General features: G+C 43.9%; 1 protein-coding gene across 19 annotated transcripts in view; it reads right to left on the bottom strand.

Moving 5' to 3' along the window:
* Window positions 1–27,283, bottom strand: part of LOC146391933 (ankyrin-2-like) — a 157,430-nt gene that overhangs the window by 44,231 nt on the left and 85,916 nt on the right. For 14 of the 19 annotated variants that reach the window (XM_084915322.1, XM_084915316.1, XM_084915340.1 and 11 more), the window contains 22 exons: window positions 25,535–25,636; window positions 20,261–20,359; window positions 19,071–19,169; window positions 18,824–18,922; window positions 17,042–17,227; window positions 14,765–14,788; window positions 12,949–13,047; window positions 12,342–12,440; window positions 10,904–11,002; window positions 10,263–10,460; window positions 10,061–10,159; window positions 7,446–7,544; window positions 7,200–7,298; window positions 6,902–7,099; window positions 4,770–4,868; window positions 4,341–4,439; window positions 3,701–3,898; window positions 3,298–3,396; window positions 3,099–3,197; window positions 2,930–3,028; window positions 2,747–2,845; window positions 1,289–1,361 (listed from right to left, as the gene is read on the bottom strand). In XM_084915322.1, coding sequence (XP_084771448.1) covers window positions 1,289–1,361; window positions 2,747–2,845; window positions 2,930–3,028; window positions 3,099–3,197; window positions 3,298–3,396; window positions 3,701–3,898; window positions 4,341–4,439; window positions 4,770–4,868; window positions 6,902–7,099; window positions 7,200–7,298; window positions 7,446–7,544; window positions 10,061–10,159; window positions 10,263–10,460; window positions 10,904–11,002; window positions 12,342–12,440; window positions 12,949–13,047; window positions 14,765–14,788; window positions 17,042–17,227; window positions 18,824–18,922; window positions 19,071–19,169; window positions 20,261–20,359; window positions 25,535–25,636 — 2,464 coding nt within the window. Of the gene's footprint in view, window positions 1–1,288; window positions 1,362–2,746; window positions 2,846–2,929; window positions 3,029–3,098; window positions 3,198–3,297; window positions 3,397–3,700; window positions 3,899–4,340; window positions 4,440–4,769; window positions 4,869–6,901; window positions 7,100–7,199; window positions 7,299–7,445; window positions 7,545–10,060; window positions 10,160–10,262; window positions 10,461–10,903; window positions 11,003–12,341; window positions 12,441–12,948; window positions 13,048–13,505; window positions 14,502–14,764; window positions 14,789–17,041; window positions 17,228–18,823; window positions 18,923–19,070; window positions 19,170–20,260; window positions 20,360–25,534; window positions 25,637–27,283 lie in introns of those variants that run through there. The other 5 variants (XM_084915290.1, XM_084915422.1, XM_084915414.1 and 2 more) reach the window with 4 other exon arrangements.

Genomic DNA, 27,283 nt, shown 5'->3' with positions numbered 1-27,283 from the left:
GAAACATTGCTGTGTCCCTCATGTTTGCAACTGAACATGATACAACAGTGTTCCCTTGTTTGATATACTGGTCCATTACAATATGACATCATTTAAAACATCACAGGCCTGATGGTTGGAGTCGAGGAACCCAAAGCTTAGTGGAGACCTCGGGAGTATCTAAGCTTAGCATAAAGACGTTAGCGCGATTTCCTCCATGCAAATTCCTATACTGATGTGCCATAACATTAGAACTTCCTAACATTGAGCTGGTGCTCCTGTTGCATCCAGACATGGACTCTCTGTGCTGTTGTATCTGGGAACAAGATGTTAGCAGCAGAGCCACACCTCAAACTCATTGCTGAAGCATTTTTGCTTTGTTTCGGTGATGCACTGAGGTCGGTGGGCACCCTGCCTGCTCTGTGCAGCCCTGTACACGACAAACTGATGCACTGTGTATTCTGACATGACCAGCAACAACCACCTTAGCAGCCTGAGCTGCAGTATCATGCACCAGTGAGCCGTCCATGACCCTGCTGCTGGTTCACCACTGTCACTTCCACGAACCAGTTTTGATGGATACTGATCACTACAGCCCGGGAACACCCCAAACAAACGGCAGTTTGGAGATGCTCTGTCCATTCCTGCTCGTAACACATCGCCTCTGAGGACGAGACGTTCACATGCTCCCTGGTAAATCTCACCCGCTGACAGGTGCCGTGAAGAAGAAATTATTCACTTCATGATGTTATAAAGTACATAATTAGTTGAAGTCTGTAGCCAACACACAGTGAACACTCGTTACTCTCTCAGTAACACATGAACGACTTGATTGGACCTCTGGAAGAGTTAGTACAGTCCAGGCTCATTCACCATGCCGTCACTCCTACAGCAAACCTGCACACACACCCTCATGCTCACTACCTTCCTCATCCATGGAGTCGTCTGACATGACATCATCATCAGTGGTTTCCCACGCTGTAGGTAAACAGCACAGTCACAGGCGGATTCTTACGGATGGTTGATGGTAAAAATCATTTGAAGCCACAAAGAGGGACGAACAGAAAGGTCCAACGTTCTCGTCTGATCTCAGTATCATCACTTTATCTGCTACATGTTACCACCAGCACAGTGGCTACAGAGGCCAACAAAGAAGCAAATGTGTGCAAGCTATAAAGATTAAATGGATTAACTGATGGAGGTTTTCCAACTTAAATGTATGATAAATGAACTCATGGCTGCAGGACCACAGAGGTGGCTCTGTTCATTGGGGAGTGGGCTGCAGGCTCACGCTGTAGCTGCAACTTACCCTCTTCATCTGACACATCGAGTACTTCGGTCATGGTCTCTGGGACATTCAGCTTGTGTTTCTCCGTCACCGTCTGCCAGATCAGAGCAAACAGACCCCGTTAAAAACACCAGAGTAAGTTTATTAGGCAAAGCCAGACAATACAGTTTAATGCAGAGCAGTTAGCTTTGTTGTCTTAATTCAACCGTGTGGTCATTTTGAGAAAACAGAGATTTGTACTGATGTAATGGCACGCATCATTTTTACTGTGTGCTCTCACATATCTCAGCCAGTGTTGTATTATTACGGCAAAGTGATGCATTACAGTGGACAGATAAAGAAATGCATTGTTTTTATGAAGACTACAAAGTTATGTGAATTTGTAAATGTAAAAGATGTAGGGAGGTGTGTGTCGTGGGTAGCTTTATCCGGTCGTTCAGTCTGACGTCACTAGCTGTGTCTGGGCCTAAACTCCGCTATCAAACGATCACTACGGCATTACTGAGAGTTGAAAAACTGTCTAAAGTCTTTCATCTTTAATAAAATGATCAGCGTTCTGCTCTACCAGGTGTAACAATTGAGTTTAACATCCAGGCATCCATGAAAACGGAATTTATGACATTTAACGGAGTTAGAAGTTAGCAGGAAGTTAGCTCGCTAGCTTCTATCTAAATACAATATAGCATGTCCTGACTGCGGGGTTTTGGAAACAAATTCAAACGTACAGCTCTGCTATCACTTCCAACATAAATGAAGACAGAAAACTAAACAGCAGTGACGTTTGTAGGGTTACTGAAGTTTGGCTAGCTGGTATATAATGATGTGCTACGTGACCGCTAACGACACAGCTATGTTAGCATAATATAAACAAGCTAGCTTTTTTCCCACTGGATAAAAGTTAACGTGAGTGTTCTCGGTGGTCAGGAACAAATGTAATCGCATGGCAGGATGCTGTAAAAGGACCAAACTTCAGCCAGGAGAACAACTGAGATAATCCATCCACAATACGAGGTTAGTCATTCATGTACTGCTGCATGGGCTGGGCTGCAGTTACATCCTCAGGTTTTAAAAACTGATTAGTGGTAAATGATTAGCGGTAATAAAAGCCGAGGGAGGTCAACAGTGATCACTGACTGTTTTAGGAGCTTTTTGAGATTAAATAGAAGAAAATACAAAACATTAAACATGTTAACAACACAAAAGCCATATTAAACGCAGACTACTTTAGGCCCGGAAGTAGGATTCGTCACGTCATCACTTAACGACCGGATAGGCTCATAAAGGACAGAAGGGTCCGGACCCTGCAGGTCTGTGGAGGTTTCAGGTTTTCTGCATGAATTTCACTCTGGCTGCTCTGTTTTCCTCCAGCAGGTCAAAGCCAAACCTGAGAGTTTTATCTCTCTGCCACCTGTCCAAGGTGTAGCCGGCCTATCACAGCTCAGACAGGCTCTAAGAAGTGTGCAGGTGTGCGTGACATACCGTGGTGGTGGTGATGATCTCTTCAGTCACAACCCTCAGTGTGTCCACCACAGAAATATAACCCAGCCTCCGAGCAATTCCCAGAGCTGTGTTGCCATTCTGCACAGGAAAACAAACCATTATACGTGTGTGTGCGCGTGTGTGAGTGTGTTAGTGCGTGTTAGTGTGTGTGTGTTTGCGTACCACAGTGGTAGCGTTGGGTTTGGCACCGTACTGCAGCAGCACATTAATGATGTGTGTGTTTCCTTGCTGCGCTGCCTGATGCAGGGGAGTGTATCCGTTCTGAAAGCACAGCAGAGGTGAGTCCTGTTCGTTCAGCTCTCATAAAAACACTACAGCTGCTTTTCAGTACCTTAGTCTTGGCATTGACACTTGCGCCATTCTGAAGGAGGAAGTTGACCATCTTTGCGTTTCCATAGTGACATGCTACAATCAGCGGTGTGTAGCCCAACTGTGAAGCAAAAACAGATCAGTTACATTTCTTTAAGCCATGAATAACAACACCAGAAGCTGTTACTGTTATTAAAGGGAATAAAACCCTTTTTTCATACCTTGGTCTGCTGGTCCAGGTTGGCACCGTTTCTGGCCAAAATCTCAGCAACGGCCACTTTGTCCTCCTGAGCTGCCAAATGAAGGGCAGTCAGGCCACTCTGCAGGAGCAACACACAGACAAGCATTAACGCTGTTAGCTTACAATGCGTGATAGTGCCCTATACCAAACTATCTAGCTTTAGCCATTACTCTGCAGGATACAGAAGCAGAGGACAGGAACTGTGCACAGTTAACTCTTTTTATTATCATTATTCACATTTATTTCATTCCATTTATTGTATGAACCTTTTCTTTTTTACTGTTGACATTTCTAGTTGTGGACACATTAGTAGCTTTATTAACAGCAGCAGCGCTAAACAGGGCAAAGATGCATCACATGCTCTGGGTGAGTTTCCACAGTACCTTGGTGGGAACGTTGATTTGAGCTCCTTTGGTTATTAGCAGAGCGGCCATGTCCGCATGACCCTCCTGGGAGGCCAGATGGAGTGGAGTGACCCCCTGCTTGGTCAGGATGTTAGTCTCTGCTCCGTAACGCAGCAGCACTGTGGCGATCTCCATCTGGTTCTTTTTAGCCGCAATATGCAGAGGAGTGTAGCCGTTCTGATTGGTGCAGGACACACGCGAGAGTTGCTGGTCAGCGAATGTTGAATATCATTTTTGCTTTTAATACGACTGTTTATCAGAGAGTTTGGCAGTGAATGTATGCTGATGCTGTCACTCACTCCTCACATATGAGTCAGTCACACCGTCACACACGCTTTCATTAGTGTGAATGCACAGGCTGTGCTCTATTGTGGCTCAATAACACATAGACTATCCTGCTGCTTCAAATGTAATAGATTCATCAGCAGCTGAAGCAGCAAACACTCTTTCTCCTCCTGAGGGAATTTCAGATATCATTGAGGCTTCAGAGACTTTTTTGAAAGCTGTCTTTAAAAAACAGGACAGAGCCGTCAGCTGTGACGTCCCTCTGGCTCTAGCTTGTAACTAGCTGGCTAAGAACAATCCTATTATATACTACATCTGTGCTCTGTTGAATCACCTTTGCCATTGTGTGTGGTGACGCTCCTTTGTCCAAGAGCAGGAGCGCCACATTCTGGTTATCATAATGTGCTGCAACGTGGAGCGAGGTGAGGCCATTCTGTAAGGTATGGAAGGATTAGACAGAAGCTTTAGAAGGTGAGATGAATTAAAGTAATATTAGACAGCATCACCAGCTAGGCTCTTATTATGGACACAAAAATGTGCATGAAGGAGCAAAAACAAGATCATTGATGTGAACAGGCACCTGTTAGCTTTTTGAGTCAGGGTTAATCTAAATGAAGGGACAGCTGATGTTATTTTTTAAACCGTACCAGCATTCCTGCAGTAAACTTGTAGTTAACAGGAAATTCAATAAAATAATCACGTCATTGTTTTACAATACATGCTATGAATTTTAAGGATAGCAAGTTTCTGTTTGGATCCATACCTTCCCAGCAGAGTCAGGAGGGGCGCGACGCTGTAGCAGAAGTTTGGCTACATCCAGGCTTCCATACTTTGCGGCCACATGCAGCGGAGTAAAACCTTTCTGTATTAGGAGACAAGACAAAAAGTGACACTAAGAACTCTGTTATAAGACACCAAGTGCAGGAACTTAGGCTTTAATTACAAACTTTGCACAGAAAGTAAGGACATTTGTGTTTGGTGGAGGATTTCTTTGTTGCTACAGTGTTAGCAACACATCTTACTTTTATTTTCCTTTATTGTACCACATTCATAAGCAGCGTGCATTTGTGGGTTGAGCAGCAGAGTTGAGTTTGTGGGTTGAGCAGCAGAGTTGAGTTTGTGTGTTGAGCAGCAGAGTTGAGTTTGTGGGTTGAGCAGCAGAGTTGAGCTTGTGTGTTGAGCAGCAGAGTTGAGCTTGTGTGTTGAGCAGCAGAGTTGAGTTTGTGTGTTGAGCAGCAGAGCTGAGCTTGTGTGTTGAGCAGCAGAGCTGAGCTTGTGTGTTGAGCAGCAGAGTTGAGTTTGTGTGTTGAGCAGCAGAGCTGAGCTTGTGTGTTGAGCAGCAGAGCTGAGCTTGTGTGTTGAGCAGCAGAGTTGAGTTTGTGTGTTGAGCAGCAGAGTTGAGTTTGTGGGTTGCACGAATTAAAACCTTGCCAGATGTAAAGTATTACTGTAAATATTGTTAGAACATATTAAGTATTGTGAGCCAACAGAAATGTTCTTACTTTTTGTATTATTTCTTTTTTATGTACTTTGTCATACTACTACTACTATTGTCGTAGTATTATTTAAGCTTTGTATTTAAGTACAGTATAAAATATAAGAGGAAAAGACCTTCAGTTACTGTGTAATGCTATAAACAGTTCATAGTAGCAAGCTGATGCAACTGCAGGTAACCCACAGGGAACGTCCATTTTATTTAAAGGCCAGCAGAGGGGGCACTTTAGCTGTAAGGACACACTGAACCAGCTTGTTTATGATGCAGGTCTGTTCATGGAGAGAACAGCCTTTTGTCTCTTAAAGGCAGAATTCAATTTAATAGGTACACAAAAAATTAAACTTGTTTACTTACATTGCATTGTGGAAAATAGTGATATTATGAGAAAATATGGACAATTATGCACAATTTGATGTTTGTAAGGATGGCGCTATAATTGTGTTACACTGTAACAGCGACAGCCACACCCCTCGCTCCCCAGAGAGAAGTCTAGGAGAGAGCAAAAGCACTGAGGCCTGACAAATGCAGCCTCACACAATGCTTTGTCTCTTCTCATTATATGAATAGATTAAGAGGTTGGTCTGTCTGGGATGGGGTACAAAGTAAAGATCCTGACTGCACAGCCTGTTAAACAGTCATGGTGATAAATCACTCAGCTGTGTTCAGACTTCATGAACAATTCAGAGGGACGTAGCAGCTTTACTGCCTCATCAATCATTGATCAGAAGAATCACACAGACAGACCAGGAGATGCAGTATTATAGTAACCTCTCTATCCCAGCCTTCAGCAGAGGACTACATGGGGTCGAGACATAAGAGTCAACGTTGAGAAATGTAGGCAGGTCGTGTTTACAGGCTACACACTGATAGCAGATGTGTGCATATACCTGCTGATTTTTAAAGGCTAGATGCAATGGTTTGAAACATTAATGTCAGCTAACATATGTGGTGTGGAGACAAAGACAATTATGAACCAAGGAGGCAAATTGTCAGGACTTGGTGCCAAACTAAATCTCTTTTGATTCAGCTCTTTATTATAAGTGCAATAAAAATGCTGTATTTGTTTGTCTGATTGTTTCATTGTTTTGTTCTTGGTGATTTTTCAGTGATATATTCATTTACATTATTTAATTTATTCTTTTTGTTGACTTCCGAGAGCCCACAGTAAAGTGAATCTTATGCATCGACAGGCGTAACACAAACAGCTTACAGAAGGAACAAAGTGAACTTCAGGTGATTTCTGCGGGACAGGAACCCTGAATGTTTTCATGTGTTCACTTTTTGCAGCTGTCATGTTGAAAATAAGAAATTAGAGCATTACATGAACTGAAACATGTTTGTTCCACTGCTCCGTGCACTAAATCACACCATGGAGATCCAAAGTCTTCTCCCACACTCACCTTGGTGGCTAGTGAGTGTGAAGCTCCTGCCTCTAGCAGCACCGAGGCAGTCTCCACCTGTCCCTCCCTGGCAGAAATGTGGAGGGGGGTGTAGCCATTGGTTGTGGCAGCATCAGGATGGGCCATGTGCTGCAACAGCAGCTGCACAATCTCAGTTTTCCCCAGGCGGGATGCAATGTGAAGGGGCGTCTGCTCCTCCTAAACAGGACACGCAGCAGAAAAAGAGCTCAGTGACCATCAGAATGAAAACGTTAAAGATTCTTTATCACGTGTGCAAATGTGATTCCAGCAGTCTTACACGTGCCCGAGCATCTACCATTGCTCCATTCCTCAGGAGACATCTGACAACCTCCACCTGACCTGCCCGGGCTGCCATGTGTAAGGCCGTTTCTCCACGCTGTGCAAACGACATGCGGCAACATATGGCTCAGAAGAGTCAGCGCACATTCTGAAAACCTCACTGTCACGCTGTGTTCATCTGACTTAACAAATGGCTGCAGTTTGTGTCACTTTTGCTGCATTTGCCTCGTTTCACATCACTCACAATATTGCTGACGTCAGCCGAGGCCCCGTTCTGCAACAGGAGCAGGACGATGTTCAGGTGACCCATGAAGGCTGCTACATGGATGGGCGTCAGACCCGACTGAACACGGGAGAAAGCACAAAAGAGACGATCGGACAGAATTAGGGCTGCCACAAACGATTATTTTGATAGTCGACTAATCAGATCATCATCCATAGAACGTAAAACGTACAGCTTATTGCACCAGCAGCATCTGCTCTTATATAACTATCATTAGCTTACAGCTGTAAGTGTTTAAGGTATGTGCTAACTAAAAATAAAGACAAGATGATAGTTTATTAAATTTTAATGAAATTTGCAGATTGTTTCGGTGAAGTTTAATAAACTCCTTGCTATCTAAAATATAACAGGACACCGGAGTATATTCTCGAGCATCTCACACTTCTGATAATCAGCTGTCTGCTTGACGTTTACTCAGCTGTGTAAAAACTATAACTTTAGCCTCAGCCAAACCGATTTACTCAGGAACAAATAAAATACTAAAAAAAAAGCCAAACAACAACATTTTTAAGTTATCTAAGTGACTTATATGTCATGTTTAACCTGAGTAGCGAAAGACGGCGGTGGTTTGAAAACGATTTGCCGGGAGTCCGGTGCTCTCACGGCTCTAGTGAGCCTTGCCCCCGGCTCGCTATCGAGCTAGTGGGTAACAGACGTCTCCGAAAACGTCGGAGCGCTTTTGAAAATATGTGGTGTCTTGATAAACTGAGCAGATATTTGAGGTTTACACAGCTACATTCTCGCCTGAAAATATGTTAAACATTTATTTTGTGACCCAGAAAGAATAATAAGAGTAATATTAAAACTAACTAGCTGCCGCCATTGTTGGAAACTGAGCTGGGCTGCGCTATGAATTCTGGGACACAGCCAGTGTTGCCAACTCCTCAGTAAGGAAAATCGCTATTGGCTGTCCTAAAAGTCGCTAGAAGTCACTAAATGACGCCATCACCTAATTTGCATAATTGGTCATGCTAATATAATTGTAACCTACGCTGTTGGAGAGAGAAATAACATCGTGGAAGAGACATAAAGTGAGCAAAAAACGTCCTAAATACATGTAGAATTTATTTAGAACTACAAATTAAATTTATTTTAGCAATTATTGTTTTTTAATGTCACAATTCCAACCCTGCTCCTTTATCCGGGCTTCGACCGGCAAAAGTGACCCGAAATAGGCACTCTGGTGGAGTTACTTTGTGTGTGAGTGTGTGTGTGTGTTTATAAGTAGTTTTAAACCTTGTGATCCACAAAACAGCATAACAGTAAAAGAAGAACTGACTGCGTTACAGTCAGTGCGGTTGGACGCATAGGTGTGAACGTCTCCTGCCCTGATAGCAGCTGGGGGAGGACTATCCTCCGCCCGTGAGCGCTTTAGCACGGGTGAGGTGTTAAAGCGCAAGAGCAACACGCCCTTTCACGTCAAAAAGTCATCATAAATAAGTCTCCAATGACACCAGAAAAAGTCGCCAGATTTGTTGCTAGTCGCTTTTTAGAAAAAAAAGTCGCTAATGGGGTCTGAAAACTCGCTAAATATAGCGACAAAGTCGCTAAGTTGGCAACACTGGACAGCTTCTTCTTCTTCGGGTTTAACGGCAGCTGGCATCCTTGTACATGCAGTGCTGCCATCTTCTGTTTCAGTCCGTTATTACACTCTTAAATCCTGCTACTTATTCCTGCGTCTTTTGTGATCTTACAAAGCTTCAAACGACGCGTCGACTATTAAATCAGTCGTCGACGATTTTGATAGTCGATGTAATCGTGACTAGTCGACTAATCGTGGCAGCCCTAGACAGAATGAAACGCCCATCAGATGAATCAGTGAATAATATAGTGCGTTATGTCTGTGTGGTATGCAGCCATTAAATGCTATAACTGCAGGTGGTCATAATGGACAATACATTCTTATCTTTCATTTTATTAGAAGAAAAAGAAAAGAAGAAGAAAACTGATACAATAAAACTTTTAATTTTGGTCTTTATGACTAATTTACCATCAATATTTTTCAATTAGAAATCAGCTTATTGCTCTATTTCTAATTATATCCAGCAGTACTGTCTATAGCAGGGGTCGGGGAACTGCAGTTTTCGATCTCACCGTGGGTCAACAGTCCGGAGTCACATGATGAGTTCATTACCAGGCATCTGGAGAACTTCAACACATGTTGAGGAGGTCATGTAAATCAGCTGGACACGTCTAAACCTGCAGCTCCCCCACCCCTGGTCTATAGAGATGTTAATATTTGAAATTGTTCAATAACAATAAGCCTCCTTTAATTCTATTGACTACACCAAGAGGATCCACTTGGCCTGATGTTATTACATTACTGAGTACTACTGAGTCAGTTTATCACTTTATGACTCCAGTTATACCTGTGGGAGGTTGTTGAAGAACAGTCTGCTGCTGTTAGCATGATGTAACTTTAGGAGGCTGTTTTGAAGCTACCTTTGCTACATGTAACCAAATTCAAGTATCATGTATGCAATGTCACAGATTTGTTTCAATAGTAATATTTTAAACGTATAGAGAGCAATAATAAAGGCATTTCTGCAGTCAGATTACTCCGATGTGTAAAGCACCTCTGTAATGGCCTGGATGGAAGCTCCATATTTAACCAGCAGCTCCATCACCTTCACGCGGTTCTTCTTACAGGCGATGTGCAGCGGCGTGAAGCCATTCTGTGGAGCGAACACAGTGGACCGTGACCTCAGAAGAATTCCAGGTGTAGACAGATTATGATCCTTTTTCCATTCATGGATCCATGTTTTCTTCGTGACCTACCAGTGCCCTGGCGTTAGGGTTGGCCCGTTTGTCCAGCAGCAGTTTGGTGACTCTGTAGTGACCGCAGTGAGCCGCCACATGCAGTGCTGTCAGGTAGTCCAATGTGACGTCATCAACAGGAGCCTTGTGCTGTAGAAGGTGTTTGACGCATTCAATGTGGTCACCTTGTGCTGCCATGTGCAGAGGGGACAGCCCGTTCTGTGGGAGGGGACAGTTGGTTCAGCAGAGGAGAGCTGCAGGTGAAATGCATTATTGGTTTGCTGGAAGTGTAAATAAACAGCTGCAACGTGTCTTTTTTTATCTCTGATTGATAACATAGCAGTTTTACTCACTGCTGTTTCTGTAACAAACACTGATCTGCAGATCTACTGTTGAGCATTCAGAGTATTTGACAGAGAATCTCAAAACCTGTTGAACATGCTCATCATGTTTTATACAAAATAAACCCTCAAACTCATCATTTTATATGCAGAAAGTGCCAAACCCTACAACACGTGGGCTTGTTTATCCTTTGACCTGTCCTTCCTCCCACCTCGCAGAAAAAGCTCCTGCTGGTCACCAGCAGACATCACGAGGCCCTTAGCTTCACAGTGACACGTTACACAGGACACAACCATGACTTTAGATGGTGAATGTGAGACCTTGGTCCTGGCCAGTAAAGGTGCTCCTCTCTCCAGCAGCAGCTCTACAGCCGTATCGTGTCCGCTCCGAGCAGCACAGTGAAGCGGAGTCAGGCCGTCCTACGAAACCAAGACAGTAAATATGTATCGACTCTGGATGCTGCAGGACAACGATGGCTTAACTTTTCATAACAGGACATAACAGAAAAAAGTCCTGATCAATTCATCCTGATGTTTATTTAAAAAACAAAAACATACCAGATATTAGAACATTCAAACTAAGGATCTATTCATTTTAAATTTTGAGTCAGCATGTATGAACACAGGCTACAAAGGATGCAAAAAACACAGACAAAAACAAGTCAAGCAGATGTTTTTCTTTAAGGACACATGGGGTGACTGATGGGCAACAACAACAGTAAAAGATTAGTTTCAGTGCTTATCATATATATCATCAAATCATTTAGATAATACAGAGATATCTCTGTATGTGAGGGACGATGTCAGACACAAACATCCTTTTCTGAAAGCCTCTGTCAGTGAATACACCTGCAAATGCAAACCAAAAAACCCTCCAATGGAAAACCCCCATCTATAAACAAGAGTCCGACACACTGACGCTGTGCCACAGATAAGGCCTCTGTAGGTTTCACAGGGACAGGGTCCAGGTGGAGTGCTGCACCACTGTCACCCATGTTACATGTTACACATAATAACACATTTCTCAGGCAGTAATAAGGTTTTCTGACTCTGATAATGCAACAAAGGAGACTCCAGCTGCTTGGAAGCTGAAATGCGACATCAAGCAACATTATATTAATAGTAATGTACACTCTATTGATCCCCGTGGGGAAACTCCTCTCTGCAGTTAATCCATTCCCTCTGTGAAGCAGTGGGCAGCCCGGGGAGCAGTGTGTAGGCACGCTACTGTGCTCAGGTACCTCAGGGAGGCCGTTTAGTGGATTCGAACCCTCGACCTTCCGATCATGGGGCCACCACTCTACCTACTGAGCTAACCCTGCCCCTGAGCTATTAATGTAATATCATTACATTGATGTACAACAAGTCAGAAACCGAAGTGGACTAACACAGTGGTAACATTTTTCTCTGAAAAATGGCATCGCATTACTAAAATAAAGTCCTCAGTTCCATCATTTTATTGGTTTGAATATCTGTAATCGAGTAAATACACAATTTAAAGCATTAAGAACATCATAAATCTTTCATTTGCACTTTACAGAGCAGCAGTTTATTAAATAACAGATCATCAAGTGATGAGTGGCAGACCTACAGGTCAGAATGGACTAAAAACAACCCCCCATCATATCTGTTGTTAGCAATGGACGCGGCCATTAGCTACTACGTGGATGTAACAGTTGCACCACCGTGGGAGTGTGGTTTAAAGATAACTAGCTCTAAAGCTCAGGTTACATTAGATGTGTGCGTTTGAGGTACTCACCCTGGTTTTAGCATCAATCTGAGAGCCACGGTCTAATAACAGGCGAACCATGTTTGTGTTGCCACGCTTAGAGGCCACATGCAGTGGAGTGATCCCATTCTGCAGACAAAGACGCACAAAAACAACAACTCGTTAAACACGTCGGCTCAGAATCCAAATGTTGGTATGTGTGTGTGTGAGCAACCACGCTGCTTTGGTGATTAAAACAGGAAATGTGACCGTGTTTTGTGGAAGGCGTCGTTTAATCAGGCGTTTGTTGCCTGACAGTGAGGGAGGGTTGTTGTGGTACCCAGAGCACAGTCGTAGCTTTTATAGGCTCGTGTCAGGATCCAGGACGACTGACTTTGGTTTGTAAGACTACATCAGCAGGCACATTGATGCAGGCACAACTCGGTGTTTTGGTCAGTTATATATGTATATATGTGGATACAGAACCAACACAACACTGAGCTCAGTCAGTCGTGGTCCTCATCACTGACTGAACTCTGTTCTGCTTGTAGAGTTACCCACTGACATGTTTTCATCCTGTCCACCAAAGCTTGTTTACAGTCTCCAGCTTACACTCATACAGTTCAGACCCAAATAAGTTATTAGGCTTGTTTCGTACCCTCGCTGTGAAGTCAACCGCTGCCCCTCGGTTCAGCAGGAGGGTGGCCACATTCACGTTCCCATAGTGGGCAGCAATGTGCAGGGGGGTGAATCCACTCTGCAGGACAGAAAGATGCAGACACACACAGCAGGACAGAGCACACACATTAGCTTCACCGTCACGTCAACTTTGACCTTTAGTCTTCCCAGCATGCAAAAGTTGCATCAAGAGTAAAAGAAGTAAATTAAAATCAAGGACGATGAAAATCTGACTTAAAAATAATCATGTATATTCACTGGTACTAATATGAAAGTCAGAGCATCTACACACAACCCCAAACACACATCACGTCCATGCAAACTGTGTAAAGAGACCAAAAAATGCTTTTAACACGAGTGAAATGAAAAAAGATCAAAGAAATCAGCACAGAGTGCACGCAGACTGCCATCCAGACGGACACAGACAACACAGACTGTCAGTAAACCACACAGGTCCCCATCAACACCAAAGTGCACTATGTTAACTGTTATTAGCAAAAAGGATTTCAGAGTAGGTTGGAGGAGTTCTTGCCTTACCTTTCCATTCTGTTAGTGTTGGTCCGATTTAATGTGAAAAAGGTGTTTACAGAAGCGTGAAGAATACAGTGACTAACGAGATGGTTCAAAAGTTTACAGTCAGAAGCTTAGAATGGTGCAAATTAAGGAAGCATGGATGCAACATGCTCGTCTGTGCTAACATATTAGCTTTATGCAGTTATATATATATGAGCTTCACAAGCTTCCCATGCCGTTGCTGAGCTGCACTGTTTACAGATTAGTTTGCTTCTTTAAAGAAACGCATGCACTCTAAAAGAAATGTTACAGAAGCTGCAAAGTATGGAAGACCCTGGGTGGGATAAACACAGTGAATGTTTGCCTTTGTGTGCTCATCGTGTGTCCAATAAGAGGAATAACAGTTAAATGGAATTATTGTTTTTTATTTGTTTATTTGTTCCTCCTTCTGCAAACGGCATTTTTAAAGCCGAACGTGACATTTATCATAACATAAGTGTCTGAATCTTTCTCGGGTTTCTGATGTGACACAGTTTGTTCTTGTGATCGTGCTGATACATCGTCCGCCCAGTTCAACATGAAAAGTTACTGATGTTGAATCGTCTGTTTATCCTATTTCAACCATCACTCTTATGTCCCAGATGTTAATGACATGAAAAGATGTCGGCGTTGTTCGTCTTCACTGGCCTTCCATACTTAAGCAGCCATATATTATAGCATGTCTTACTTCTTGTAGTGTAGTATGTTATCTAATATGGACGGGCATTGTAATATTATCAGTTTGTAAACAATACTTTAAGCTGCTGATCAGAGTGCATTTCTAAAACATGCAACACAAAAAGAGGCAGAATTACAGACTAAGAGACGGTGCACATCACACACATTCATAATCGAAGCTTACAGAAAGTAAACACAGTCATTAAAAAACAACAATTCAGTTTTTATAGTCAGTCTGAATGTATTAGGGCCACACGGGGAAGGAAAACCAAAGGGTGATCCTGAGCTGATGATCAAAGAAATCAAACAAACAGACTCGGGTGAAAAATCAAACTAAAACCTCAGAGATAAGCAGCAGTGGTTGGCCATTCCTCTCAGCCATGCACGGTGGCCTCCTATTATTAAACAATATCGAATCAACTGAAACACACAGAATGGACCAAATGATATCATGTACACCAGCAAGTGCTGTGGAAGTGAGAGAAATAAAGGCAGTGATAACAAAGGAAATGACAAAAGGATGGGACTGTGTGAGCCTGTGGAGAGTTGAAGGAGTGTGTGTATACCTCAGTAGTCCTATTGACCATCATCTGTAGCAGGATGGGGGAGGGAAAGATCAGTTCAGTTAGGCTGCGGTCACAGACATTAGCTCAGCTGTGCAGCCTACAGAGGACGTGGCTGGAGCTGCTCAGTCCTGTCAGAGCTGACAGCGCTGTCGTTTGTGTCGTGGCTCACTGTAGCTTCGAACAGCTAAATGATCCATTTCTTCTTTTACTACTTCTTTAATAAAGCACAAATTCTGTGAACCACCTGGAATTAATACGATGTTTTAATAGTTTAAAGACTTTAATGACTGAGGAAAGGGTTGGGGGACAGGAAAGGCACCGTGCTGCCCCCTATCGGGTCGCCCAGTCCGATCCCGGACAAAGTTTCGGGAAGCGTTCTGGGTCAGTAAATCCATCCTCAGCCTGTTGTTGCCTCTGAACTAACAGGTCTCCGTTTGCTTTCAGCTTGTATTATATTACAATATTACTCTCATCGCTAGCATTGGGCTAGCTTAGCATTGGGCTAGCTTAGCATTGGGCTAGCTTAGCATTAGCATTTTTGCTAACTTTTCTGACGTGCTTCCTGAAGTAAAGGGAAGTGACTCCCTACTGTTTCCTGTGGTGGTAGCTTAGCATTGGGCTAGCTTAGCATTAGCATTTTTTACACCTAACCCCATTACAATGTTATATATATAAGACATATAATATTCTATATAAGATCACATTGTTGAAGTATTGCTGCCCAGATCATACAGTTGTGCTGAGATCACAGAAAAAGGCTTTACTGTATAAAAATAATGCACCGCTTTCTGTTATTGAGAACATTTCACTTCGTTTTCATAGCATATTTAGTAATAACTACACACATGATCATCGTGTTGTGTTTTTCAGTATCCGAGTAACTGTAACTACTCGAGCTACTCTCCTCTTTATGACTCATGTTCAACATGGCTGCATCCCAGCAGCAGAAGCACACTTTAGTAGATGTGTGCGTGGAGCCTAAATAGACTCTATAGTGTTTTGTTACATAAGAAAATCACTGATGTTGTGCTGATATATGGAAAGATCATTTTCACTCCAGCCACGTCACTTCAAGCTGCCAGCTGGCATCAGAGGAACAGTCGTAACTATAAACTCGAGATCCAGCCACAACAGTGATTCCCATCAATATTAAATGGACACTTTAACCCTTCCAATCTCTCACTGATGGTCAGACCACAGTCTTAAAAACAAGCCCCACCGTGTGCATGCAATCTTAGATACGACCACCGTACAACCTGCAGACAGTGGCACACTCCATGCATGGACAGTGCTACGCTTAGACACCGGTGCAGCGAGGAGGAGGGGTGACGAGAGGAAGAGTGCGAGAGGCGGTATTTAAACAGAGAGAGGGGAAAAAGGGAGAGAGCCAGTTAGTGACGTGTGAAGCACAGAGACACTGAATGAGACAGAGGACAGAGAGACACACTGATGCAAACACAAACATCTGATTTATGCAGCTTCGCTGCAAATATCACGCCAAAGAAGCTGTCTGTCAACTGGTGGAATAGCAACGATATCTGTACTAGAGTGATCAGTGTATGTTGATAATGTGCAGATATTGTTTCTCTGGGCTTTCCTGACCTTTGAATCTAGGTGAAGACGGCTCTGTTACACGACTCACTGAGGACACAATCTGGTCACTAACGTCTCAGTGGTCAAAAACATTTCCCACCTTCGACCTTGATCTGATCCACTGGTAATATTAACTTTAATAATCACTGTTTAACTTCAGAGTGGATCCTGTTTACACACCAGGCCCCGTACTGGAGGTGATCCCCATCGCACTAACAAGCAGAAAGTAACATTTCACTGTTATGGGAAGAATTATCATTGCTGTTGGGAACAAGAAGCACAGTGTGGGTCATCATCAGGACCCCAGGCAGGTCGGAGCATCACTGCTGTGGGTTCAAGCCTCACTTCAGTTATTCTTTGCAGTAATGCCCGTCGATCCCACACATCACATATCTGCATTATTCCACTCGCCTGGGATGAATCTGCCACATTCCCACCTACTCATCTATTTGGGACTATGACAGAAGAAACAGGCCCTGTGATTATACAGGGAGGATATAATGAGGCGTCTCAGCAGGATAACTGAAGAACAGGTTCAAACCTCGTGTTGGAAAGCTAGAACCACTGTTACACTGTCACCTTCATGGAGCTACAAATAACCACAGATCTGCACACACACAGATCACCACCTTCACTGGACTTCTGCACATGCCAACACTTAACCAAAATACTGTATGGCCATACCTTCGACTGGACGTCGGCGTTGTGGTCGTTCTGGAGGAGCAGGGCTGCTGATTTGGTGTCGTCTTTACGAGCTGCAATGTGCAAGGCAGGCAGGCGCACCTTGCCTTTCGTATCATTTTCTAATAAGACAGACACAACCTGGTTGTGGCCCTGCTGGAGCGCGATGGCCAAAGGGGTGAAGCCATCCTAGAAGAAGGCAGACGGGCGACTGGTTACATCTCATTTAAAATAAAAGTTTAAAATACACTGCTCAAGAAAATTAAAGGCATTTAAACTTCAGTCTGTCCAGTTAGGAAGCAGAAGTGATTATGAGTCTGTTTCACCTGCTCCGGTGTAAATGACAAGTCAGTCCTCCAAAAGGGAGGGTTGTGCAGGTGGTGACCATTTAGCTAATGTCCTCATCCAGGCACAGGAACACTGACATTACACCTGAATCACATTTCAGCTGCACAGGTGGACCAGCTCCTCCTGGACGGCGTGACTCCCGGCAGTTGGAATTAAGAAATATCCTGAGATGGGACCTGTTCCTGAAAAATGAACTCGTGCACACGTCTCCAGCACTATGCACCAGCTGGCAAAGATACGCCTCCTCAGCCATCACTGGCAAACTGTCTTGATGGGTGATGTTGAAGCACATTTGCTGTCACCAGACTCGCTCGTGTTAGTGTGAACCTGGTCATCTTTGAAGACGATGGGACACCAGCAGCCCACCTGCCAGTTCTTGTGTTTTCAGGTAAAATTCACACACAGTGTTTTAAACTAGCTGGATGCAGTGATGCGATGTGCTGATTAAGAGTTATAATTCTCATAAAGCCAGGAGAGGTGGCATTAACACTGGAATCTGTTACGGCCCGTGGCCATAGCAAATCTGTATTAGCTGCTGTGCTGTGTCTCTTTCCTGTGTTTTAAGAATCTCTGCAGGTCCTTCCTCTAATGAAGAGCAGCGGCAGCTGCTGATTGGACCGTGGGGCACGTGACTGGGTTCAAAAAGCCGCTCTGACAGCTGCCGGGAGAGAGACTCAGACCTGGACCTGGCTTCTTTGTGTTATTTGTGTATGTGTAAGCGTGCTGCTTGAGAGCCGCCAAACCTGTGCAGTCCAGTGCCTGTGCGTGCACAGGCTGAAGCTGAAGGGGTGAGCCGCCTTTTCGTTTTGAACTGTTTGCTCCTGTTTCTGGGCTACGACGCGAGGGGTAGCTATTGTCATTGGTTTGTTTCTTTCTTAGGGTTTAGCTAGTTTTCTGTGGCGGGACTTCGTTGGTTTTGTTTATTATTTTGGCCTGGGTTCACCCTGGAGCTATGCTCACCCCAACCAATCACAGCAGATGGCCCCGCCCCTCCCTGAGCCTGCTGGAGGTTTCTTCCTGTTAAAAAGGAGTTTTTCCTTCCCACTGTCGCCAAAGTGCTTGCTCATAGGGGTCATATGATTGTTGGGTTTTCTCTGTATGTATTATTGTAGGGTCTACGTTACAGTATGAAGCACCTTGAGGCGACTGTTGTTGTGATTTGGTGCTGTATAAATATTATGTATGAAATGTTATGACCTGCATTCAAATTCATCTTCATTAAATGTATTTTGGCATCAGTTTGGAAAGAGGTGCATCAACGCTTGGTTCCATGAGCACTTTGAAAGCCTAAGAGGAGACGTATGAGTGTGATTCTCACTGAGAGACTTGAGATTTCTTTCTTCGTGTGGAACAGCAGAAAGTTAAAAAGTGATCAAATCAATGGAAACATCACATTAGTGTTTAGATTACTGCATCATCTAAACGCACTCCTCTTACCTCTGTAGCAATGCTCTGGTTGCCTCCATTCTCAAGCAGGTACCTCACCACATCCAGGTGATTTTCTTGGGCAGCCATGTACAAAGGAGTGAATCCATTCTGTTAACACAAAGAACCAAGCATATGACAAAACGGGCAAACACAAGGAACAGTTACACCACAGCTGAGAACCCCCTGACTACCTAACAGTGATGAGAGGCAGAGTAACGTTCAGGAGGATTAAACGGCCTCAGCAGTCGAGGCTCACCTGAGACTGTGCGTTGATATCAGCACCACGTTTGCTCAGGATCTTCACCACGTCAGCCTGGCCAGCCAGAGAGGATATGTGGAGCGCTGTGTTTCCTTTCTGGAATCAAACACAAACGATAACAACATTATTAGACAAATGAATGTGAAATGAATGAATGTTTTTGTAAAAATAAGCTCAGAGTGCTCCTGACTTTAGCACTTAGTGAATGCTGTTGTGTCCTTTACTAACACACAGTTATGTCTAGTCTGTTATGTGCACTGAGATACAAATAAGCACAGTATTTAATTCAGCGCAGTGCACTGCTGCTTCAAAACAGATCTGATTACTTTATGAATAAATATAAGCAGGTAAAAATCTATGAATATATCTGAGAGTAATCTGATCCTGATAACACAGCACGGACCACGGTGAACGATGACCTCACATCATGTCTGCTGATCATCAGCTACACTGTAGCACTGACAGAGTTTAGAAACCATGTTTCCACTTGTCCAATAAATCACATGTTCACAAATCACATGTTCACAAATCACATGTTCACAAATCACATGTTCACAAATCACAACTTTACATTCATTATACTTTAAAACATTTCTCATTTCAAAACCACAGATTCTCCTTATTTTACCCTCACACACACTCACACACACACACTCACACACACACACACACTCACACACACACACACACTCACACACACTCACTCACACACACACACACACACACACACTCACACACACACACACACACACACACACACTGTGGAGCAGAGACGTTACAGCTGTGTACAAAGACTGAAAGCCTGCTCAGTGGGGTCTGTGGGCTCAATACCTGCCAGGCTTAAAGTTTCAGTGCAGGGTGTCAGACCCCAGAGTAAAGTTCAAAGGTCACGAAGCTGTAGGTCGAGGTGCTGTAAATCCTGCATGTGGTGTTCACAACACTTTAACACACGTGGGTCTAGTCCGAGGACCCACATGACTCACACTCTCACTGGTTATGTAAAGTTAACTTTGTGGTTAGTTTACTCGAGTCAACCTACTGATTATTTATTATATGACCTTCTCAAAGTAATGTGTTAAGATGTTAGCTTTACATACACACGCTGCTAATCAACAATACAAACTCCACTGAGACTCTCTGTATGTGTGACTCCTTTCAAGTTACCCTGAGTGGGAAAATGAGCTTACCTTTGTGGCTGAGTCCACCGCTGCACCCCTGTCCAGCAACTCCTGGACCAGATCTATGTGCCCCTCCTTGGCTGCCAGGTGCAACGCATTAAGACCATTCTGGAAAAACAACGTCAGACGTGAAGACCCGAGGACAACAAAGAGACACGTTTCCAAAGGGAAACAGAAGGCATTACCTCCTCGTCTAGGTCCCCCACTGAGGGTGCCTGCCCTTCTGTCTCTGCGTCCATCTTTTGAAAGTGTGAAAGGCTTCAGCCTCACATGTGGTGCAAGGACTGGCTGACTCATACAGTTGGATTAGATGTTGAGCCATGTTATGCTGATGTGGATCAGGTCCAGCTCTGGGTATGAAGTTAAAAATAGTTGTGTGTGCGTGTTTTTAAGTTGTAGGTGTTACTGTATTAATACTGGTTTGTGATGGAAACTGTAGATTCTTAGATTACGTTTCACCTTGTAAATCACTTCTGTTAATATCTGTAGTGCACGAGTGTCACGAGTGGAGCAGCTGTGCAATGACTCGACAAAACTAGTGGGACAAACGTGGGAGACCATCGAAAGTAAGGATTAGAAAGTGACACAAGAGCAAAAGGTTCATTGTGTTCATCATCATGTTCACTTACAGAAATGCTCATCGTATAAACACAACATGTTACACACTCTGACTCTTGCTGAGGAAACTTCCACAGTGTCTTAAACACCAGAGCTTCAGCTGTGAGTTGTAGTTGGGATTCGAGCAGTTCGAGTGGCATTAGGCTAAAATAAAGTTCTTAGGAAAAGCTTTCTGTAAACGTAAAGCTCCGACTGCATCACATCGATGGACCAAACAACCTACACTTCATAGTTTTGGGGACTTTGTCAGGGTAGGTTAGTAGTTGAAAATAGGCAGTATAGAGGAGGAAGGTGACACATGCTCAAAAAGAGAGAGACAGAGTAAAGTCCAGACCTGAGCTGAGCCATATGTGTCTAATGTGAACATGAATACATGAACAGTTTCTGCAGTTACGTTGGCCTATGTGAGAGCCAATAACCCGAGCATCAGTGATCCTGGTGTCTGGTATTCAACATGTTTGCCTTAACCCTTTAAGACCTACCATAGAACCAAGTCCGCCAGAGCTTATATTATATGTTTACATGCTGTGGAGCCATTTTTGGGAGCATTTCAAGTTGCTATACATCAATACAACCATTACAGCCTAAATTTTAATAATATGTCTGCATTAAGTGCATAGTAATTACATAAATTGCAAAAAAGTGCAATAAACTACAAAAAAAAATAGAAAATCGTTTTTGTTTTTTTTAACATATATTTCTAGTTAGAGAAATTTAAGAGGCTTATCCCTCAAAACTGTAAATACAAAAAAGTTGCACATAATAGTTTCCCACCACAGGAAATTTATTTTGAGTGTCTTCATAGTTTTATTTTGGAGATACACCAATTTTTATATACTGCAGGAAAAACGAAAATAAATATTATAGTGCAAATTTGCAAAAAAGCAGCATATGCATCAAAATAAACTATTTCCAGCAGTGCAATATGAGTCCTCAGCATCCCAGAAACGACACAGAAAGTCATAAAGTCAAACATAACTTTTAAAAACACCAGTATAGGCTGATGAGGCCCTGATGGTAAAAAACTACATTTCCACGAAAATGACGTCACTTCCGGTTTCGGGCAGGTCATGGCGGACATGCGATAGCTCACGCTGACGTCTATTCCAACGTAGGAAGTGTTACAAGCAGCTGATCGGATCGGCAAAGTGTGTTTCTGGAATATTATGTTTTTGTTGCTGCAAGTGCTTTTTATGCAGTTTTTGCAAAGCTACATGTGGAAGGAAACTGTGACCGAGGACAAGCTGATGGCATAAGATGTAAGTACAACTCCTCCGGTTTCATATGCAAAAAAAATTATTGCGCTAGCTCACGTGGTTGCAGTGCTACCGGGATTTAAAAATAGTTACGCAAAACAGAGCGTGCCCGCTCCGACCGGTTTTAAAGGGTTAAAGGATACAACAACACATGCACTGTACCACGCCACTACTACGTGTTAACACAGGGAGGTGCTCAGAACTGAATCCAAATTCTCCTGAGGGACTTACAGGTAAAGGAAATCTGGTTTGAGGAGCACCAGAGCAGACTAAACACACCTTTGGAGGGCACTGAAATGTAACGAGGTTGTGTAAATCACATCCCTTCAGTGTGTTGACGATGGTTACAGGGACCAAACAGCTCATACTCCCAAAGCACCCACCACACCGTGGGACATGGTCCAATGCCTCTAACTCTACAAAACAAACGCACACGTCATTCCTCAGCACGCTCGAATATCCTCCACAGAGTAAAGAGCTGGTCCACGGTTCCACTACCAGGACCAAAACCTCCATGTTCCTCCTGACGCTTTGACCAATGAGCTAACTCCCCTGTCCAGAGCCCTGGGTCAGACCTTCCCAAGGAGGCTGAGGAGTGAGACCCCCCAACCTCCGCTCCCCCTTTGTTAAAGGTGTCCACAGACACAGATGAAAAACGTATTCCTAAGTATTCCTTCCACCACCAGACGATACCCACCTGAAGTCAGCAGCACCCCGTTATACAGCATGTGACCAGCACATTGCTTTCCCTCCTGATCAGCCTGACAGTTTCCATTGTGAGAAAGTCTGAAAGCCTTTTTCAGTGGCCTCACTGACCTCCTGCTTCAACTTCTGCTCGAGCTGCTTTTGCTTTGCCTGCTGGGACCCACCCGGGCTCAGAACAAGCAGGCCATTCCTCCCAATCACACCCTCCAGGTCACCAGCTCCTCCGGTGTTGCTGCCCATGTGAGGAGTGAAGGCTCTCAGTAAGATGGATCATCCTCCCTTGAGCATCCCAACCAGAGGCTATGAAGGCCGGGTACTCTCCCTGACCCGAAGGCACAGGGACCGCTGCTCTAGTCCACCAGGTAAAAACCCCACCGTAAACTTTGTAAACATTTTTTCTGAAAGTCTAAAAATAAACACTCCATTTACACCACCCCTATCATCAGATAGCCCCCTGAAGCTAATGGCCATCTGGGACCCCCTATACAAGGTTATACAGGTGAGTGGTGAATCTGGCTGACTGTATCAGGTTTTCCACAGCTGGTTAAGTTGCAGAGAGGAATATGCATTTCAGCTTTAGTCCTGCTGTTTTTGAATCACTTGTCTTAAACTCTGACCAATCAGATTGCAGAGATGAATGGTTTTCGGTTACTTTTGCCCAAAGGACAATAACAAAGTCCAGGATGTCAAATAGAAAACAGTCAAAGTTCTCTGAGTTGATAATCTCCTGTGTACAAACATTTAATTGCATCTGCTCGCTTCTTTTTGCACTTATGTTGAGCATCAGCTGATGTTACAACAGCCCATGACCTCAGACAGCCCTTTCTTCCTGTTACACCCACCCACCCTTTGTCCTGCTCCATGACCGCTCCACCCACTTCTCCATCACTAACATCTCTCGCCTCGTTTTGTCCACAGCAACTGAAATATGCAAAAACTTTTATAACTTTATGTTGGGTGACACTTCCTGGAGGGTTTGTTGGAAAATGTAACTGTGCCAAATCCTCTGAATGTTAACATGAGTGTGAATGTTCACATTTGACTGCAGAATTGGCAAAAATCAGCCGTAAACTGTGTCAAGGTCCAATCCTGAGCTTCTGCTAATAGTCGGCTAGTCACAGCAGCGAGCGCCCAGAACCTTTCAGTTCATCAAATCTAAGGTTTGTGGCGCCAAAAATCACAGTCACACAATCTACGAGGTTTTACACAGTGACACATCCACAGTGTGAGGAGCAGACAGTGATTCAGCAGCACAGTTCAGTGTTTGATGCTGGAGTCAATGACTCTTTGACACTTTGCTGCATGTCTCTACAGAGATGTTCAGATTTGACTGATGTTTAGTTTTGTGTATTTACTTCCGAACACTGAAGCTGCACCCAGTTAAGTTCTTGACAGCAGCAGCACGCGCTACGAGAGAGACACCGTTTGATGTCAGTGCTCAGAATATCTTCAAAACACAAAGTGACCCACGCCAACGTCACGCCAAACATCTTCACACAACATGGACACCAGCCAATCTTCGATTTCCATTTCGTGTGACTTCTGTTTACTGTGTTGCTCATTATGACCGTTGCCAGGGCAGGACCGTTTACGTCCTATCAGCTTTCAGTGTCCCGTCTCATCCACGGCTGGAATCCTGATACATGAGAGCAGATAATGACCGGACCTAAATAAAGCACTTCCCTCGGATCAAACTTCTCCCTCGCAGGAATGAAGGGACATTATTTGATTATACAATAACACAAGAAAGATTATCACAACCTGCTTTGGAACAACCAAAGAAGGATTCATGTGTAGTAAACAATAACAAAAAGCACTGGGCTCATTATTTTTGTTTGTTTGTTCAATGCATCACCAACAGTGCTGAGACAACACAGGCGAGCAGGGAGCCTCGTATGTGGGAGAGAAAGGGAGCAAACACCTTTAAACATACGGGTCACCTTTCCAACCTAATGAGCTGCACATGGCAGGTAACACCTGGAACCAGACTATGTATAGAAAGGGGCGTGGCCACTGGATTTTGAAATGCTGCTGTGACAGCGAAGCCTCAAGCTTCTCCACAGCAAAGATAAGTGACAACATGCTAACTAGCTCCAAGCTTACATAACAACAGTTTCAGGATCACTGTTGTGGGGCGGGGCAGTGGTTGTGAGTCACCACTGACACGGTTTCCTGTGACAGTGGGTCAAATTTACATTGTTTATTTGGTAAACAGGTAAATATGTGTGACCTACGAGCCGCAGCAGAGCAGTCAAATGGGTCTCACCTGACAGAAACAAAGAGCTCTGTCTGCCTGATTGCTACCAAACAACTATGAAACTGTCTCCTGCTCTCTGACGTTAGCACTGCTGAAATTCTGATTATGTTTAGAGACAAACCCACAGAAGCTACTTGGTGAAGTTTTGTGCTTAAGCTTACAGACTCTTGCCATTTGTAATTCTTACAGAGAAGCCAAATCGATCAGAAACACCAATTCAGAAGAAACAATCAATATATTGTAGGGATGCACCGATACCGATACCCGATACCGGTATCGGTGCATCCCTAATATATTGGCAGTTGGACAAAAAGTAAAAACTACCCAGCATGCACCAAGGCAAAAGCCTGATGGATGTTCTTTTTTGTTCATACTGTGCAGCCATTGGTGTAGGACTGACAGCAGATCTGCTTGTGTGGATGTGTCTGCGTAACACTGTTTTCCTACCTGATTGCAGGTACTGATGTCCACGCCCCCTTTCAGGTATTCCAAAACCTTGTCAACGTTCCCCGCTCTGGCTGCTCGCAGGAAACTTGTGTTACTGTCCGACTGGAAGAAACAGAAAAGAAGCACACTTTACAAAACACATACTTGATTGGCTGCCTGAGAACATCGCACACAGACTCCTGCTCATGTCTAATGACAACACGAGGCCCCTGGAGCGCCATCCTTGAACGCCATCCTTCAGTAACTATGTTTGCATTTAAAGAAAAACACCTCGATCTGCAAAAGGCTTTTGTGCCTTCATCAATAGCAATGATCTATTTTTAAGTTTTCCATAAAAAGTCTAAATTAGAAGTGCCAAAAATCACACTGCACAAAATATCATCAGTGCATTTGCCCCCCTGATCCCCCTCAGTGCACAGAAATGTCCCTGCTGTGAAGGACAGTCCCTGTTCTTGGATGCTGATGCAGTTGGAAACAGACCAGCACTGTGAGGAGTGATTCAGCATTTTCCTCCACCAAAGTTAAATCAAGCTCTCTGCTCCTGCTGCAGAAAAACACTGCTGATGTTTACTGCACTCAGATTGTGTTAGAGGAGTTCAGGGGTCAAATACAGCACCAACACTGCTGTTTCTCTGACACTGCTTATTTTCAGGAGGAGGATCTATTGTTAGCCATCAAAGTTTGCCAAAGAATTTGAATGACAGCCGTTCATGTGCATAGATAAGTGAAGCACAGAGAGAACAAGCACTGACACTGCAGCAGTGATACCCGCTTCAGGCACGCAGCCTTGATGTTTCCAGCTCACCTGCAGCCAACTACCACCTGGCTACTGCAGGGAACTGCACTGCATCACTTTTTCTCCCCACGCTGTGCTGGCGTCCGATCTAGAACTAGTCCCGATTTCATCAAATCAAATATTCAGTAGTATATACGACCCAGAGATGCTCTCTACCACAGGGAAATTAAGCCAACTTACAATCTATCACTAATAAAATGATATATCACTGTAAAATATATTGTTAACACTTAAATCTGTGTTGCTGTAATATCTCACATTTCTTTCCCAATTTTCTGAATAAAAACACAGTAAAGAGAAGCTTAGATACGCGTCTTCATGTTCACACAGTGAAGCCTGATAGCATCCTCACGTCGGGCTGCCGACACACATTATGCCCTAATCATCTCTGCCACTGGCTGGTTGCTATAGCGACATGAAGACCAACAGGACCTTCAGATGAGCGAGGCTTTGAATGAGAAACGCTGGAGAGAAGGTGGGAACTGCAGCAGCCGTCGTCCTTCGAAAACTGAACTCCTGGTAGGAGCACAGACACAAGCTGCAGCTACATGAAGCTGCTGTCTGTGACAACATCACCGACACCGTGTCTGTTCTCACTGACGCTCGTGTCTTCATGACATCATGAGGCTGTTCGTGCTCATGCACCAGCACCTGCAGAGTGCCAGGAGCTCAACAATGCAAACTGTCCCCAACACGAATACTGTGAGCTACTCGTGCTAAGGCCGGGAGCATCCATACCCCTTCCAGTTACCATGGAGACAAGCATAGTGACACGGTAACCATAGTGACGAGGCTGTTTCAGATGAAGCCAAAAACACTTGCTTCCTTTTGAACAATTTCTAAATGTTTAACATTACATGACGCTCGCTATCTCATCCTGTTCTCTTAGAAACGTTATTTGTGGTGATTCCTTCAAACTGTGGCTGCACAGTTCGTTTTCCAAGCCCTGCTGA

The sequence above is a fragment of the Perissodus microlepis genome, chromosome 3 (genome assembly GCF_051167445.1).
Source record: "Perissodus microlepis isolate ML-2025 ecotype Zambia chromosome 3, ASM5116744v1, whole genome shotgun sequence".
NCBI classification, from domain to species: Eukaryota; Metazoa; Chordata; class Actinopteri; order Cichliformes; family Cichlidae; genus Perissodus; species Perissodus microlepis.
The sequence above is the reverse complement of the archived record's forward strand: the minus strand, read 5'-3'. Positions and strand labels throughout refer to the sequence as shown.